The following is an 18,777-nucleotide window of genomic DNA, read 5'->3' as shown; positions in this document are numbered from 1 at the left end:
GGAAGGAGAAAAGGATGAAAAGAGAGATAATGGCCCTGGGGGTGGAGGGGAAGGAGATTGAGACACTGTACACGAGGGGGAGGGACAGAGATGCTGGGGAAAAGGGAAGAAGAGAAGAATGGAAAGAGAGTTATAATGGAGCTGGAGGTGGAGGAGAGGGAGAGAGATGCTGCACAACTGGATGGAGGAAGGGAAGAGAGAGGGAGAAAGATGTTGAACTCAGAGGGTGGAAGGGAGGGAGAGAAGAACAGGAGAGAGAGAGAGAGAGAGAGAGAGAATGGACTTGGGGGCAGAGGATGGAGGGAAAGAGAGAGATAGATAATTGACCTGTGATTGGAGGAGGGAAATGTTTAATAGGAGGCTTGATATACCACCTTTCTTAAAACAAAATCAAAGCAGTATACAATCGCTAAGCAAATTGGAAAAGGAAAGGGAGTACAATAATAAAGAGAAGGAGAGGAAATCAGGAAAGAAGAAGAAGAAAGAAAAAAGGAAGAGAGAGAAAGAGTTTTTGGACTCTGGGTGGGGTGGGGGGCAGATAGAAGGAAAGGAAGAGAGAGAAACCTGGGGGTGGAGGGGAGGAAGAAATGCTGGGCAATGGTAGGGAGGAAGGAAAGAGAAAGGGAGACATGTTGGACCTGGGGCAGAAGCAGGGAGATACTGATCCTTTACTCATGCAATTAATCACAATTAAAACATTTTAATTGCACGATTAATCATAATTACAATATTAATCGAAACGCAGCCCTAAATAAAACATATAATTCTGAACATCTCTACTCGGTTCTTAAATAAAAATTACTGATTTTTGCCTCTATTCAATTTTATCTCAGAGACTACAAGACCCTATTTTGGGAAAAGCCTGCCTAATTAAACAAGCCTTTAAGTCTTTCCGAAGAAACTACCTATGATATCATTGCTCTTATTGAAGAGAATTCCTTAGCTCTGGTCCTGCCACAGAAAAATAAAATCCTTGAATGCCAGTCTGCATACTGAACTTGTTGAAATTTTTTCTGTTAAAGTGGGGAAGTGCAAAAACATCCTGCATTGTAGTGTGAGGACACCTAACTTTCTGACTGCACTAATTTAAAACAGTCTTCCAGAGGGCTTCGGTTGCATGGCACTATCATATAGCAGTGTAAATGTTTGTGAAACCTTTCTTTTCATTCTGTGGCTAAGCCTACAGTATATGCCGTACTTCTTAAACTTCAAAACCACTTTTTTGGGTTAATTATTCTAGCTAATTTGCAGTAATATTCATTTAGAGCTGCTACTTAAGGCAAACACTGTTTTTCAGGTCACAAAGAACAAGTGAATCGGGCATGTTTAATTCAGCTATTGTTTTAAATAGATTCTTTCATTTGGCAAGGCACTCTCAGAATATTTTGAAGCAAGAATTAAAGAAGTTAGATTTAGCAGTTGTTGCCATACAAATATTCTACGGAATCTGAGATATTCAACCTGATGTTATTAACTGCAGAAATTATAGAGCAAACAATTACCTAATGCATCCCCAAAACCTTGGGCCATACTATTAGTCATATGGGGTAATTTTCCTTAGTCCTACATAACTCAAAGTATCTCATTTGACATTGTGAATGACTGCATCAGTCTGTTGTACTGTGGGATGTACATTTTGTTTTAAATAAATAAACAAAAAAGAAATCTGTCATGCAGTGTTAAAAGAAATCAGCTAATAAGATCAGATGACTGGCTTGTCACAAATCACACAGAAAAAGGCATCTGCACTGTTCCCCCTGTTATAGTGGAAGTTTGTTTCTCTTTTAGAGCTTTACTGGAAATGCAGGGATTCAATCCATCCATCAGGCAGAATAATGTCCATAGAAGATGACTGATTCATGATTGGGTCCTTGGAAAGAAAACAGCACGTTGACCTGGAACAAATCCTAAGGAAAATGACTTTGATCTGATAAATGGTCAGATTTGCAGTGTGCTAGAAAATCCATGCATAAAGCATGATATTCACTTCCTCACTTATCTAAGTCAAAACTTTTAAGCACACTTTTTAAAGTCTCAGGAATTTTCCATGCACTGCATTGCTGTTTCATTATTTTCCCCAAATTGAGCAGTATATATTGTAGAGAAGGGCTGAAATTGGGGAAGCAGTTACTAATGTAAGTGAAAATGCATTTACAGGCCTACTTAAGAAAGGATGGTAAAGCCATAACATGAGCATATCTCTGCCTTAGTAAGCAAATGCGTCTTCAAATTGAAAATGATTTGTTCCATTTGAAAACTTTTTGACAAAAAAGCTCTTTGGATCCCAGTACATGAGCCACGAGGACTATTATAATTCAGTATTTCAAGGCCTTCACCTAATGGATATCAGGTGTTTACAACTGATCCAAAACATTGCAGTTATGAAGCTCTTCTCTGGTATTCAAAAATCTCACATGCTGTTCCTCTCCAGACTTCCTGCTCCATGATCCGGCGTGGTCATAAGCAGGGCGCCATAGTTCCCAGAACCGGTCTGTGGTCTGCTCCATTTATGGAGTCAATAAAGAGTTTTGAATGGTAAAAGTTAAACCCCTTAAGACACCTAGACTGAAACACGCTGTGTCAGGTTTGACGCAAGATAAACAGGACACTAAAGAAATAATTAAGGAGCAGGGATTTGGGAAAGGAATAGCGTGTGTGAAGGCGTTGCGATATCGGGACAAAGACTTTTCTCTACAAGTGAAGATATGCTGGCTACTGATTGTGAATAACACTGAAAAGTCTGTCGGTGAAAACAATAGTTTAATATCCCAAGATCCAAGACAGCTGAAAGCTATTTAATGATACGGGACTTGAATTGGGACGTTTGTGAACAGCAAAGTAACATTATATATAGTTAAAGTACATGTCAGATATTGTTTGTGAAATAATTTTGATGGTTAATGTTATAGGAAGGAAACAATAGTTTTTCTATGAATTACTTCCAATAGAGAAAGACGACATTAATATTTTTTCAAATTGAATGAATGGGTGAGAATGTATGTGAGTATAATATAATGAGATAAGGTGAACTGAAGTTATATATTTTGATGTATTTTAAGCTATGTTTTGTAATAAAGGTAATTAAGAATATTTAAATTGAAACAGTAGTTATTTTGGTATCCGGCTAGTTCCCACCCACCAATTCCCTCACCCCCCCCCCCCCCTGCTCGGACAGTTCCCACCTGCCAGTGACTTCTCGTTTTTTTTGTTGTTGTTGGGGTTTTTTTACCGTTGAATTTTTCCCTGATGTTCAATTTTTCCTTCAATGAAGTCCAGGTGTTATGGACGCTATGATACTCTGGCAGTGTGCCTTGATGGTGTGTCCCATGCGTCTTCACTGTGTGTGCTGGATAAGTGTCTCTCCCTCTCTCTTGCTCGCTTCTCTTCGCTGTCTCCCTGCTACCACGAGGAAGCTGAGCAAAGCAAGCAAGCAGCGGCCCCAGGAGCTCCCACAGGTCTTCTGGTGCTGATGGGTGGTTTACCTTCCCTTGTGTCTCGCTCTCTCCCTTCCTCTTGCATACCTCTCCTCATTGTCTCCCCACCGCCATGAGTAAGCTGAACAAAGATAGCAAGCAGCAGCTCCTGCAGCTCTTCCCTTTCCTGGCTCGGTAGCTGCCATGTGACTCCCCTCCCGCTGCCGCACATTCAAGGAAGTTTATTCAAGTTTGAGAGGCTGGTTATTATAGGGACACCTTGCACGTATTGTGGGCAAAATTCTATCTACTTACTTACGTATTTAGGAGCATTTAAAATCTTTTTTTAATTTACTTGTATGCAGGGTGCAGTTAGAGGGGGTGTGGGGAGGGGCACTGCCCCCCCCCCCCCCCAATGAACTGCATGTCTGGAAGGGGAAAGGGATGTATAAAAGGGAGTTGGGGAGATTGTCATGTTTTGTGTTTTAAATTATGGGTGGGAATTGTCTTCCCTTGTGTGATGGGAATTGGCTCAGTGGGAATTGTCCAGGTGGAAATTGGTGGGTTGGAAACTGACCTAGAACTGTTATTTTGTATCAGGATAATAAATATTGTAACTAGATTTAGATTGAAATTGAGGTACTCAAACAGAAGTAAATGCATATTGATTGGGATATCCTGAAAATCCGACTGGCTGATGGTCCCCCAGGACAGGTTTGAAAACTACCATTATAGAATACTGTTAGTTGCTTGTGTAATTGTTAAAGTAGCTGCTAATTGGCTATAACTAGCACTAATTGACAGTTACGCAAATAACTATCTTTAGCCAGTATTCTACAAATTGATCACCCATAATCCACTGTGTGCAACTGCAAGGGGGTGTGGACCTGGGAGGGGTATGGACAAGTCAGGGGTGTGCCTAGCACTAACTTACACAGGTTATTGACAGCAGTTAGGCCATTGAGCTCACACCTAAAGTTAGACGTGTAACTGTAGACTTATCCTAGCACTCGATAACAGCAATTACATATGTAATTGCCAAATATAGACTTCAAGCTTAGCACACATTATCCTGGAGCTTAACTTTAAGTGACCTATAGAGAATGATCCGCTTCATACACGTTAAGTAAAAAAGTTTCTACTCTCTTGGTAAACAAGCCCCTTAGGGAGCAATTCTATATATGGCGCCTAAAAAATCTGCATGGAAAACACTTCTGACTAAGCGTATTCTATAAGCGGCACCTAGATTTAGATGTGGTATATAGAATATGCTTAGTTGATGTCCCAGCGTGTAAAACTACGTGTCTCCATTTACACCAACAAAAATAAGGCCTAAATACCGGGGGCCATATTCTATAATTACGCGCTTAAATTTCAGAATGCCCATGAAACACCCATTTCCCTGCCTATAACCACGCCCTTTTTTGCCTGTGCATGTTAGAAGTTGGGTGCACTGCATTACAGAATACACTTAGCGAGCTGTGTGTGTAAATTTGAATTATTGCCAATTAGTGCGCATTATTGCTTGTTATCAATGCTGATTAGCTTGTTAAGCCAATTAAGTTACATGCGTTGTTACAGAATATGCTTGCATTTCGGCGCGGATCTCTAGGCGTGCTATATAGAATCCAGAGGTTAATGTTCATAAATGTGTACAACTGAAATAAGTTTGTTCATTGCAGCCCGTTCTGATTTTAAAACTAATTTTCTTTAAGTACAACACTGATAACTTGTGGAACACTATTCCCATACCATCACTACTATGTTTGTAACATGGGTTGCTGTGGAAGAGATAGTTAATAGTAATGGTGAAAAGACGTCTTACTTATCCAAGATGGCTGACGATTCATTCAGTTGGGCTGCATGATTCTCAGCCAGTAAAACCTTTTCTGGGAGCTGCCTTTGCTCCATTTCTTCAATTAGATAATCAATTTTATTTTTAATTTGCTTCGACAGTGGTTCTAAGCTATTATTGATGTCCTCCAGATCCTGCAACCATAGAAGGAGAAAACCTTTAATCAGTTGGATAGAATCACCCAAATCTTTTGCACACTAATTTCTTGATGAGAAATAAACATATATGCCAACAAGCTTAATTAATTAAATATGTGTGCTCTGAAGGGAAAATGCATGTGTGTGTATTAATAAAAAGCATTAACTAAGGGGCCCTTTTACAAAGGCGTGCTGAAAAATGGCCTGCAGTAATGTAGACGCGTGTTTTGGTTGTGTGCAGTACCATTTTTCAGCGCACCTGTAAAAAATGCCTTTTTAAAATTTTTCCTGAAAATGGACGTGCGGCAAAATTAAAACTGCCGTGTGTCCATTTTGGGTCTGAGACCTTACCATCAGCCATTGACCTAGTGGTAAGGTCTCACAAGGTAACCGAGTGGTAATGGTCTACGTGCGTAAAATGCCGATTATCGCCCATGTGCCAGAAAATAAAAATATTTTCTGACACGCTTAGCGGACATACGTCAAAAATGAAATTACTGCAAGGGCCACATTGTAGGTGGGCGGTAAATCAAAATTGACACATGTTGGGTGTGCATAGGCACCTATATGGCTTAGTAAAAGGGCCCCTAAGAAAGAAATCTGACAGTATACTATGTTGAGTGTTTGGAAATCGAGGTGCCGATTTTCCTTTTGTCCAAAGAATACATATAAAGGGTGATTCTATAAATGTACAGAACACCAGCACTTTCGTGGGTAAGTGTACATTTATATGCCTAAGTGGCAGCAAAGGGTCCCCCCCCTATCCTCCCCACCCCAGAGAACATTCATCAGTGATAGCCATAACAGCTAGAGATGGAAAGAGAGAGTTCCAACTCTTCCAGGTCACCCCATCCCGCAGAAATTAAATGATCATTCCCCACCTCACCCCCCCCCAGCAAAGCAAACCCATAACTCTACTCCTCCTTATTCTCCTCCCAAGCCCCCCCCCCCCCCCCAAAAAAGAAGAAAGAACACAGAGCAAAACACAGTGGGATATCGTCACCTAAGATTTCACAGAAGTAAGGTGTTTAGGAGCAGACTATGGGCTGTATGAAAGGCTCCCAGATCAGCCATTCTTGTATAATTTTTTTAAATGTAATACAAATTTATATAGATGCAAATAAATAAAATTCTATTTCTGAACACAGAACACTTACATTTCCGGCAGAGTTGATTTCATCTGCAAGATGGTTGATTTCAGCCAGAATGTTAAAGCCCTCATTTAGAATATTCTCGGTGGCTTTTCTGCCACCTTCTACAGCCTGCTTCCTTCCCTACAAGAAAAATACAAATAAAACCAAACGGGGCTTAACAAAAGTCTATTTTAAGATTCAGTGCTGTACTTGGAGAACAGTTTTTTTTTATTTTAGAAACCGGCTGGGCAATAATCGAACTGCCAGCACTTATGCAAAGACTATAGATACATTTTACCTACAGGTTTTGTGCTGACAATCCAAGCAAAGGTAAATACATGCTTTTGATCATTTTGCCAGGAAAAAATACCTGCAGAGATCTGTTCCTGCTTTCCTTTGCAAAAACGCACCCATAGATAGATCTGAAAATGGTTCTACACCTATTACTTCGCTCCCCTGCTCTTTACACATTCTTGGGAACTCTTCCAAAAACCCCCACCTGTTTAATACCAATCATTGTGCAAAGCAGCACACCTTTATCTTGCACCGTAAGCAACGCGCCAAATGGCACCACATCACTAGGAGTCACGAATAAATGTTTGTGGTAACTGATGTCAGTACAAGTGGGTGGAGCTTGTCCCCACACACAAACTGCTTGACACAGTAAAGATGGTGCCACAAACAGATGGCAAAATCAGCACACAGTCAGAATAAGATGATAGACTCTTTTGAAACTGGCTGAAATAAATGGAAAATTTTACATTGGGATGACTGTCCACTGGACTGATAGTCTTTAGAGAGGAAGTCTGCTTGTCTAGCCTTAAGATTGAAGGGTTCCCACACTTTTGAAGATACTCAACAGTTTGAAATCAGACAAAAACATTTTAGAACACTACAAAGATCCTAACTTTGTGAAAGCCTTTTCTGTAACTGGACATCATGACAATCATAACAAAGATAAAGACGAAGATGCAAGTGATGAATTAGACAGCACCACTTCTAAAGGAGATGAGAATGACAATAGGGATTATAAAGCGTTTCAGAGAGTCCTTTGATCATAATCTGCAGACCAATCAGAAGATATCAGTAATATTGCAAACTGGCCTGATTTGAGGTACTTTTTATCAGACTGGACAATCCAGTTTCTACTAGTGCAATTGTTGAACCTTTTCAGCTGTGCTGGATTAATGACTCACAATTGCACTTGCATGAGTGACAGTCATTTTCAAAAATTTAGTTTTACTAAAAGCAAAGTGGATTGAATTGTAGAACAATAAAGTTGCTGAGAAAAAATATTAACAACAGTTGCATTCATTGTAGTTGCGGTTCTTTTACTTTTTGCTCAAAAAGTATTATATTAGGCAATAACTTTTTTACTTTCACTTAAGTACATTTTTTAATGTGTCCTTCAGTGTACTTTTACTTTTATTTACCTATCAAAATATACAGTTATTTTACTTTTACTTAAGTACGTTGACCAACACTGCGAATGACAATATTCTATGAAAGTATGCGCTCAAGTGGACCATAACTGAATTGAGGTTGCAGGGGGCAGACTCAGGAACAATGCCAGGAAGTACTTTTTCACAGAGAGAGTGATGGTAGGTACCTGAATTCCCTTCCCACAGGAGGTGGTACTACTACTACTACTACTACTACTACTTAGCATTTCTAAAGCGCTACTAGGGTTACGCAGCGCTGTACAAGTTTAAACATGGGGAAGGACAGTCCCTGCTCAAGAGAGCTTACAATCTAAACGTAACAAACTGTGTAGTCAGTGTAGGTATCATGAATGGGGAAGGTGGTTAGGCACCAAAAGCAAGGGAGAAGAGATGGGCTTTGAGTAAGGACTTGAAAATGGGCAGGGAGGGCGCATGGCGTATGGGCTCGGGAAGTCGGTTCCAGGTGGTGGAGATGAAAACAGTAATGGAATTAAAAAATGTGTGGGATAAACATAAAGGAATCCTTTATAGAAAGCATGGAATCAAACAGGCTTAGCAGTGATTAGATGGCAACACCAGTAATTGGGAAGTAAAGCCAGTGGTGGGCAGACTTCTACCATCTATGCCATGATCATGGACAGATTCGGATAGATTAGAGTGAGGATTCAAGTTGGGGAACAAGGTCAGTGCCAGGCAGATTTCTATGATCTGTGCCCTGAAAAGGGCAAGGACAAATCAAGATCAAGTATACATATGTAGTATCACATCATACCTTATGCTATGAGTTTATCTTGTCGGGCAGACTGAATGGACCATATGGGTGTTTATCTGCCATCATCTACTACGTTACGTAACTTTGTAAGTCTAAGTGCATTGAAAATACACCTGCACGATTAACTGGGTGCTCTGTTATAGAACAGCCCTTCATACATTCAGGTCTACATGAGATTTCTACAGATATCTTTGGTCTGTCAAGATAGCCTAATGCTGTTCAAGTGAAAACTGAACTCTCCTCTGCCTGCTGAAAGGATCATTCATTGGATTACATCTTCCAGCTCCCTGGAACAGTGTCAGCTTCAAACCCAAACAGCAGCAGCACTTTCTTATCAAATGCAGACATTCATTATTCTAGAAGGATAGAGTGAAGAGATTTAAATACCTACTAATATGAGCCATTCATATTATTATCTTATCAAATTTCTTCCATCTACTTTCAGTTCCAGATTGATTTAATTTTAAGAAGAAATTGCTGTCCTGAAATTTTCATAATTTAACATTCTTATCTTATACCAGCTGAGATGCTGGAGATGGTGACACCGAAAAAGCTAATCTGAACCATCCTTGCAAAGTCATCGTGCCCGTACCAATGTCAAAACCTTCATCCATGATGAGAACCAAATAATATTCTTAAATTATTTGCTTTGTTGCATTTTTTTTCATAGTGATAGAATGACAGCAGGCTGGATCTTTGGGGCCATAAGTTCAGTGGTAATCTTTGTGTGGTTTATACATACTGGTGGGTGTTATTTCAAACCAGACGTGATTTGCATGGGATTGACTATACATTTTGCCTTCCTCGAGCTGTCTTTCTCATATACTATAAGAACAGGAGCCTTTTAAGTGTATAATGGCATTTGACTAATATAGCAGAACTGACATATAAAATCTAGGCTGTTTTTTAACATAATAAAAATAATAAGACCGGGAGAACTCTAATGTATTTAAACAATTACAATGCTTACTATATGAGGCTATAATAATAGAGTAGATAAAATGTATTCACTGTGCAAATACACAATCAGTTTTGATATGCTGCACCCTATCCCTATGACCTGCAGGTGGTCTGTTGATTCTATGTAGGTGAATTGTTTCAGCCATTATATAGCAGTTATCTTATAAGAGGGCACTTCTGAGGAAAGTCCAAAAAGGTGTCTATTTTATAAAGGGAACAAAGGTGCCTATATGCTTTTATAAAATAGTCTTCCAGAACCAGCACCAATAGTGTGCAAATGTCCACACAATTTTTACACCTACTTTCATAAAGGTGTACATGTATGTGTATGTACTTTACAGGGGCAATTCTATAATAGGGCACCTGGAAGGAGCCTGTTTTATAAGGGAAAGAAGGTGTCTACTTTCATAAGAATAGTCATAGTAGGTCAGACCAATGGTCTATCTAGCCCAGTATCCTGCTTCCAGGTCAAGTACATGGCAGAAACCCAATTAGTAGCAACATTCCATGCTACCAATCCCAGGGCAAGCAGTGGCTTCTCCCATATCCATCTCAATAGCAGACTATGGACTTTTCCTCCAGGAACTTGTCCAAACCTTTTTTAAGCCCAGATGCGCTAATCGCTGTTACCACATCCTCTGACAAGGAGTTCCAGAGCTTAACTATTCTTTGAGTGAAAAAATATTTCCTCCTATTTGTTTCAAAAGTATTTCCATGTAATTTCATTGTGTGTCCTCTGATCTTTGTACTTTTTGAAAGAGTGAAAAATTGATTACTTCTACCCGTTCTACACCATTCAGGATTTTATAGACAGCAAAAATACATAACTAGAAGTTAGGCACAAGCACTTACACCAGCTTCTAAGTGCGCAAATACACGCATATCCTATAATATTCTATAAGGTGCATGCCTACATGTGTACCTCTCCCACGTGCTGTCCAGACTCCACCCTAGTGTGTGCCAACTATGCAATTATGCACTATACAAATTGCATACATATTTATAGAATAAGCACTTATGCACCTGCTTGGCATATATGCACATATGTGTAACATGAGCATAAATGTGGACATCTATTTTAGAGAACTACCCTGCCTATATTGCAGCTTTGCCCTTACTCCACCCAAATTATGCTGCTAGGAATGCCTACAGCCAAATCACATGGACTCTTTTTGTGCCTCTATTTTTTTTAACTGTTATACCACTTGAGAGGGAGTCCATAGGACACTGCCACTTCCCCTTAAAGATTCTATCTCACCATGTCACAACCATCTTAAGGTCCATACTCCCGCCCAAGGGGGAAGTGACACAGGAGGGGTGGAGCCAGGGAAACAGGAACTAGGAGGTATATAAGCTTAGGACATAGCCAGGTTAAGAAGCCCAGAGGGAAGCAGTGAGGCCGAACTGCATATGCATTCACCACGTATTTGTGAACTACAACCGTGATAGCAGGTAGACCAAGTTCAACTTGGGACCTTACAACTTGATATCTTTGACCCAGCCAGATGCAGGCAGGCAGGCAGGCTCATACTAACTGTGCTGGTAAATTTTGGAACCTAGACCAGAATCCAGCAACCCAGGTTGAAAGATGGTAATGCAGGCCTCAAAAGGACATTCTAAAGACTAGCTTTATGTTCCCTTCCCCCACCTGTGAATGGAACAGGACCCCTACCTGATACTTTCAATAAATATTTTGGGCACCTTAATCCACTGTGTGGTCCTGTTTATCCTGGCACAGAAAGAAGTAGATCTCAACCAGGTCCTCCCAACCAGAAATGTTTTATTAAATCCAAACACCTGATGTAATCCATGATTCGCCCCCCAAAAAGGGCTTCCTCAGGGGTATAACAAGGTCAGGATGTCCAAAGACTTATATTCTCACCCTTTTAAAAATGTATCAAAAACACATCAAGATCCTGCTTACTCTAAAAACCTTCCAACTGTCTCGAGGAGTAAAATGCCACAGAGCAGCAGATTCCAGCATACACGTTGTTGAAAGCACTTTACATGTATGCTGGAATCTGCTGCTCTGTGGCATTTTACTCCTTGAGATGGTTGGAAGGCTTTTAGAGTAAGCAGGATCTTGATGTCTTGTTGATTATTTGTTTTTAAAGAGGTGGGAATATAAGTCATTAGATGTCTTTGTTATACCCCTGAGGTGGCCCTTTTTTAATGCAAATCATGGATCACGTCTGGTTCAAATAAATTATGAATGGACATGGACATTGCCATGTGTGCATAGGAACCAGAGACAGTAGCCAAGCTCAGTTGGAAGTTGCAGTCTTGCCCTGGCTGCTTCACCCAGTTGTTCTGGATTGGGGTTTCCCAGATTTTGGAGCTATCTGGGCTCAGCTGATCACTGGACCATGGAAGGAAGGGGAGTCTTTTCCTGAGATATTCCTTCTAGAGGACACCAACTTGTATATGGAGAACCCAAAATGGCCTAAACCCCACCATCAGTGAGGGTTAGAGAAATTGTGCTGCCCGCCGAATTTAACAGCGGCAGTGGATGAAAACCCAGGCTAAAGGGAAGAAGGTGGACAGGATGCCTCAGACCTTTTAGATAGTCTACCCGAGTGGAGAAGGGACCATAGGAAACTTTAAAAGAGCCCAATCAAAGCATGAGTCCTTTAGAGAAGCACAGGCCAAGGTTATATCTGTAGATATAACCTTGGCCTGTCTCTGGTCCACTAGGGTAGACTATCTGTAGATATAACCTTGGCCTGTGCTTCTCTAAAGGACTCATCCTTTGAATGGGCAACCAGGATCCCATAAGGTAGCATACCCATATTTTATAATAAGAAATGACTTGTTCTTTAGAGTGGCCAAGGGAACCCTGGAGGTGGAAGAGGTGGCGCAATTGTTGGTTCTGCAACCTTATCACAGGCAGGTTATGTAATTAGCACATAGTCATTTGTTAGGAGGTCACTTGGGGGAGGAGAAAATTCAGGAACAATTACTGACCTGGATCTTCTGGCTGGGTGTGTTCAAGCAAGTGGTACTCTTCTGATAGTCCTGTATGACCTGTCAGCTGAGTAGCCTTGCAAGGGTTCTCCCTGCCCCTCTTGTGCCCATGCCCATTGTCAATACCCTGTTAGAGTAACTATGGATTTTGTGAGGCCACTTGAATGCACCACCCGTGGCAACAAATATATCCTAGTTATTTTAGATTATGCCACCCGATACACAGAGATCACTGCACTGCATAATAATGAATGTTTCCACCGTTGGCCAATGCTTTATGGAAAGTGTTCTTTCAAATGAAGATTCCTACCAAGATACTGACTGACCAAGGCACCACTTTTATGTCTAGAATCATGAAGCAAGTGTGCCCTGTTAAAAATAAAGACCTTGCGGACATCAGTTTGTCATCTACAGATAGATGGCCTGGTGGAATGCTTTAACAAGATTCTGTGGCTGTAGACGGGAAGAACTGGGATACTCTGCTCCCGTATGCACTGTTTGCTGTCCAGGAGGTACCCCATAGTTTGTCAGGATTCTCTCAATTTGAGACCTAGAAGAATCCTGGATGTGGTTTGAGAAGTCTGGGAGGAGGAACCTAGTTCATGGAGGAACCTGGCCAAAAATGTGCTTACCATGCATGTGAGGCTGAAGAAAGCAGGCAAAGAAGCCTAACTATGCCTAGAGAAAGCACAGGTAAGATAAACCTGATCCTATAACCAGAAGGCCGTGCAGAGAACCATTCAGTTGGGGGACAGAGTCCTAGTCCTTCTGCCCTCATCAGAAAGCAAACTACCATGTAAATGGCAAGGGCCAGTAGAGAAGATAGGACCTATTAGTTACAAGGTAGCCCAATCAGATGAGAGAGAAGTAAAAGATCATCAACATCAACTTGTTAAAGAAGTGGGTCCCAGTACTGGTTCGAAAGGATGACTTCTGACTGGAGGTTTTGACAGAGACCAAACTCCTTAAAGTCCCATTTGGGGACCAGCTTTCAGCCTCATAGTAAGCTGACCTGGAACAGCTGGTCCACTAAAACTAGGATGTGTCTTCTGGTGTGCCAGGCTGGACCCATCTGGCAACTCATGATATTATGACTGAGCCCAGAGTAGTAGTCCAGTAGAGCCCCTACCAGATCCTGGAAGCCCGTCAGCAGACTATAGTGAAAAAAGTAGCTGAGAGGCTGGAACTGGGAATTATCAAGGAATCATTCAGTAATTGGTCATCCCCCATTGCACTGGTGCCAAAGCCGGACAGGAGAATCCCGTTCTGCATTGATTTCTGGAAAGTGAACACTGCCTCCAAGCTGGATTACCCAATGCCAAGGGTTGTTGAACTCGTTGAAAGGTTGGGAGGAGTCTGGTTCATCTCAACACTAGACCTGACCAAGGGCTATTGTCAGGTTACCCCTAACCCTGGCTGCCAAAGCTAAGACAGCCTGTTTGATGAACCAATGACAGTTCCAGTTCACAGTACTACCTTTTGGCCTTCATGGAGCCCAGCTACCTTCCCTTGCCATGTCAGCCACCTACTAAACCTGCACAGGGGATAAACAGCTGCCTATTTGGATGACTTTGTCATCTACAGCAAAGACTGGAGGACCCACTTACTTCAGGTGGAAGCAGTACTGGATAGTCTAGGGACCGCTGGATTGATGACGAATCCAAAGAAATGTTTCCTGGGAGGACAAGAAACACAGTACCTGGGGTACTCTGCTGGGAAAGGAGAGGTGTGTCACGTCTGTGGCCGTGACCACCCTCATACTTACCCTGTTTCTGGGAGTCAGTGGCTGTGCTGGCTTCTGCTTGTCTCTGTGTCTGTCTCTGTCTTAGTTTCTCTCTGGCTCTGTATGCTGATTGCCTTACTGGACCTCACCTGTGTGGGCTATGCCTCTTCCAAGATGGCTGCCGACTCCTCTATGCCAGTATCCAAGATGGCTCCCGCTTGTCCTTCCTGTGGGCTGACTTCTCTGAGTGTCAAGCCTCTGTTTGGAAGCAAGGTGATTGCTGCAGCTGTGCCTCTGGTGTTGAAGGGCTTTATTAATCACTTAGAGACTGCAGCCCTTGCCTTTGCATTGCCAATGCTTCCGCAGTGCCTTAGGTCCTGAGGTTAGTGTGCTGTTTGCACAGTTAGCTTTCCTTGTCTTTGCTCTGTGGGTTTCCAGCCCTTCTGTGTTTATTGCTCTGTGGGTTTCCAGCTCTTCTGTGTTTGTTGCTCTGTGGGTTTCCAGCCCTTCTGTGTTTATTGCTCTGTGGGTTTCCCGCCCTTCTGTGTTTATTGCTCTGTGGGTTTCCAGTCCTTCTGTGTTTATTGCTCTGTGGCCTTTCAGCCCTTCTGTGTCCATTGCTCTGTGGCCTTTCAGCCCTTCTGTGTCCATTGCTCTGTGGGTTTCCAGCCCTTCTGTGTCCATTGCTCTGTGGGTTTCCAGCCCTTCTGTGACCATTGCTTTGAACCTGCCTACTGCCGGAACCCGGACATTCTCTGCCTGTCTGCCTTGCTTTCGCCTAGGTGCCTGGGGGCACTTCTGGATCCTGATTTCTGCTGTTCCTGCTTGCAAGTTCCAGTTCCGGTTTTTCCTGTAAGCCCTGCCGGCTGCCCGAACCTGAGGGCTCAACCCTCGAGGAAAGGTGGCTAAGCATATTTGAAGCCTAGGTCTAGTGTGTTCCTGTCCAGCGGGTTCCGGTCCCGTGGGTTCTAGTCCAGTGGGTTTCATTCCAGTGTGTTCCAGTCCAGCGGGCTCCACTCCAGTGCGCATCCGTCCGGTGCGTTCCAGTCCTGTGTATTCCTGTGTAGAACTCCAGTCCGGGGTTCCAGTCCAGTCTTGTCTCGTCTCTACCTTGAAGGTGATCTTGCCTGCCACTGCCGCTCCACGGTAGTGGCCCAAGGACTCACGAACCCAGTGCTCCCGGGGAAGAAGCCTGACAGTATGCCACGGTCCTCGAGAACGCGACAAGGTGAAACCCAAGTACCGGTACCACAGTCCAAGAAGCAGGTGCGTGCCTTCTTAGGTCTTGTTGGGTACTACTGATGCTTCATTCAGGAGTTCACTGAGAAGGTGCATAAGTACATAAGTACATAAGTAGTGCCATACTGGGAAAGACCAAAGGTCCATCTAGCCCAGCATCCTGTCACCGACAGTGGCCAATCCAGGTCAAGGGCACCTGGCACGCTCCCCAAACGTAAAAACATTCCAGACAAGTTATACCTAAAAATGCGGAATTTTTCCAAGTCCATTTAATAGCGGTCTATGGACTTGTCCTTTAGGAATCTATCTAACCCCTTTTTAAACTCCGTCAAGCTAACCGCCCGTACCACGTTCTCCGGCAACGAATTCCAGAGTCTAAATACACGTTGGGTGAAGAAAAATTTTCTCCGATTCGTTTTAAATTTACCACACTGTAGCTTCAACTCATGCCCTCTAGTCCTAGTATTTTTGGATAGCGTGAACAGTCGCTTCACATCCACCCGATCCATTCCACTCATTATTTTATACACTTCTATCATATCTCCCCTCAGCCGTCTCTTCTCCAAGCTGAAAAGCCCTAGCCTTCTCAGCCTCTCTTCATAGGAAAGTCGTCCCATCCCCACTATCATTTTCGTCACCCTTCGCTGTACCTTTTCCAATTCTACTATATCTTTTTTGAGATACGGAGACCAGTACTGAACACAATACTCCAGGTGCGGTCGCACCATGGAGCGATACAACGGCATTATAACATCCGCACACCTGGACTCCATACCCTTCCTAATAACACCCAACATTCTATTCGCTTTCCTAGCCGCAGCAGCACACTGAGCAGAAGGTTTCAGCGTATCATCGACGACGACACCCAGATCCCTTTCTTGATCCGTAACTCCTAACGCGGAACCTTGCAAGACGTAGCTATAATTCGGGTTCCTCTTACCCACATGCATCACTTTGCACTTGTCAACATTGAACTTCATCTGCCACTTGCACGCCCATTCTCCCAGTCTCGCAAGGTCCTCCTGTAATCGTTCACATTCCTCCTGCGACTTGACGACCCTGAATAATTTTGTGTCATCGGCGAATTTAATTACCTCACTAGTTATTCCCATCTCTAGGTCATTTATAAATACATTAAAAAGCAACGGACCCAGCACAGACCCCTGCGGGACCCCACTAACTACCCTCCTCCACTGAGAATACTGGCCACGCAATCCTACTCTCTGCTTCCTATCTTTCAACCAGTTCTTAATCCATAATAATACCCTACCTCCGATTCCATGACTCTGCAATTTCTTCAGGAGTCTTTCGTGCGGCACTTTGTCAAACGCCTTCTGAAAATCCAGATATACAATATCAACCGGCTCCCCATTGTCCACATGTTTGCTTACCCCCTCAAAAAAATGCATTAGATTGGTGAGGCAAGACTTCCCTTCACTAAATCCGTGCTGACTTTGTCTCATCAGTCCATGTTTTTGTATATGCTCTGCAATTTTATTCTTAATAATAGCCTCCACCATCTTGCCCGGCACCGACGTCAGACTCACCGGTCTATAATTTCCCGGATCTCCTCTGGAACCCTTCTTAAAAATCGGAGTAACATTGGCTACCCTCCAGTCTTCCGGTACTACACTCGATTTTAGGGACAGATTGCATATTTCTAACAGTAGCTCCGCAAGTTCATTTTTTAGTTCTATTAATACTCTGGGATGAATACCATCAGGTCCCGGTGATTTACTACTCTTCAGCTTGCTGAACTGACCCATTACATCCTCCAAGGTTACAGAGAATTTGTTTAGTTTCTCCGACTCCCCCGCTTCAAATATTCTTTCCGGCACCGGTGTCCCCCCCAAATCCTCCTCGGTGAAGACCGAAGCAAAGAATTCATTTAATTTCTCCGCTACGGCTTTGTCCTCCTTGATCGCCCCTTTAACACCATTTTCGTCCAGTGGCCCAACCGACTCTTTGGCTGGTTTCCTGCTTTTAATGTATCTAAAAAAATTTTTACTATGTATTTTTGCTTCCAACGCTAATTTCTTCTCAAAGTCCTTTTTTGCCCTCCTTATCTCCGCTTTGCATTTGGCTTGGCATTCCTTATGATCTATCCTGTTACTTTCAGTTGGTTCTCTTCTCCACTTTCTGAAGGATTGTTTTTTGGCTCTAATGATTTCCTTTATCTTACTGTTTAGCCACGCCGGCTGACGTTTAGTCTTTTTTCCCTTTTTTCTAATACGTGGAATATATTTGTCCTGAACCTCCAGGATGGTGTTTTTAAACAGCATCCACGCCTGATGCAAGTTTTTTATTCTGCGAGCTGCTCCTTTCAGTCTTTTTTTCACCATTTTTCTCATTTTGTCGTAATCACCTTTTCTATAGTTAAACGCTAGCGTACTTGATTTCCTAGTTTCACTTCCTTCAATGCCAATATCAAAACCGATCATATTATGATCACTGTTATCAAGCGGCCCTCGTATCGTTACCCCCTGCACTAGATCATGAGCACCACTAAGGACTAAGTCTAGTATTTTTCCTTCTCTTGTCGGCTCCTGAACTAGCTGTTCCATGAAGCTGTCCTTGATTTCATCAAGAAATCTTATGTCCCTTGCGTGTACAGATGTTACATTAACCCAGTCTATATGCGGGTAATTGAAATCCCCCATTATTATTGTGTTGCCCAGTTTGTTTGCGCCCCTGATTTCCTTTAACATTTCCGCATCCGTCTGTTCGTCCTGGCCAGGCGGACGGTAGTACACTCCTATCACTATCCTTTTCCCCTTTGCACATGGAATTTCAATCCACAGTGATTCCAAGGAGTGTTTTGTTTCCTGCAGAATTTTCAATCTATTTGATTCAAGGCTCTCGTTAATATACAATGCTACCCCTCCACCAATCCGATTCACCCTATCACTACGATATAATTTGTACCCCGGTATGACAGTGTCCCACTGGTTATCCTCCTTCCACCAGGTCTCAGAGATGCCTATTATATCTAATTTTTCATTTAGTGGAACCGCTAACTCGTCTCTTGCAGAAGGCGGCCCCTGAGAAGGTGCATTGGACATCTGAACTAGATACAGCTTTCCGGACCCTGAAGGATGCCCTCTGCTCTAAGCCTGTGCTGGTCAGCCTGAACTTCATT

At 42.6% G+C, this 18,777-nt stretch overlaps 1 protein-coding gene across 1 annotated transcript in view; it reads right to left on the bottom strand.

The window, feature by feature from the left end:
- The window catches only part of LAMA2 (laminin subunit alpha 2), a 1,107,608-nt gene that overhangs the window by 230,656 nt on the left and 858,175 nt on the right, over positions 1 to 18,777 (bottom strand). Inside the window, exons 39-40 of the mRNA XM_030196530.1 lie at positions 6,563 to 6,679; positions 5,239 to 5,402 (exon numbers count right to left, since the gene is read on the bottom strand). Of these exons, the coding sequence (XP_030052390.1) occupies positions 5,239 to 5,402; positions 6,563 to 6,679 (281 nt within the window). The remainder of the gene's footprint in view (positions 1 to 5,238; positions 5,403 to 6,562; positions 6,680 to 18,777) is intronic.

The sequence above is a fragment of the Microcaecilia unicolor genome, chromosome 3 (assembly GCF_901765095.1).
Source record: "Microcaecilia unicolor chromosome 3, aMicUni1.1, whole genome shotgun sequence".
Classification (NCBI taxonomy): domain Eukaryota; kingdom Metazoa; phylum Chordata; class Amphibia; order Gymnophiona; family Siphonopidae; genus Microcaecilia; species Microcaecilia unicolor.
The sequence above is the reverse complement of the archived record's forward strand: the minus strand, read 5'-3'. Positions and strand labels throughout refer to the sequence as shown.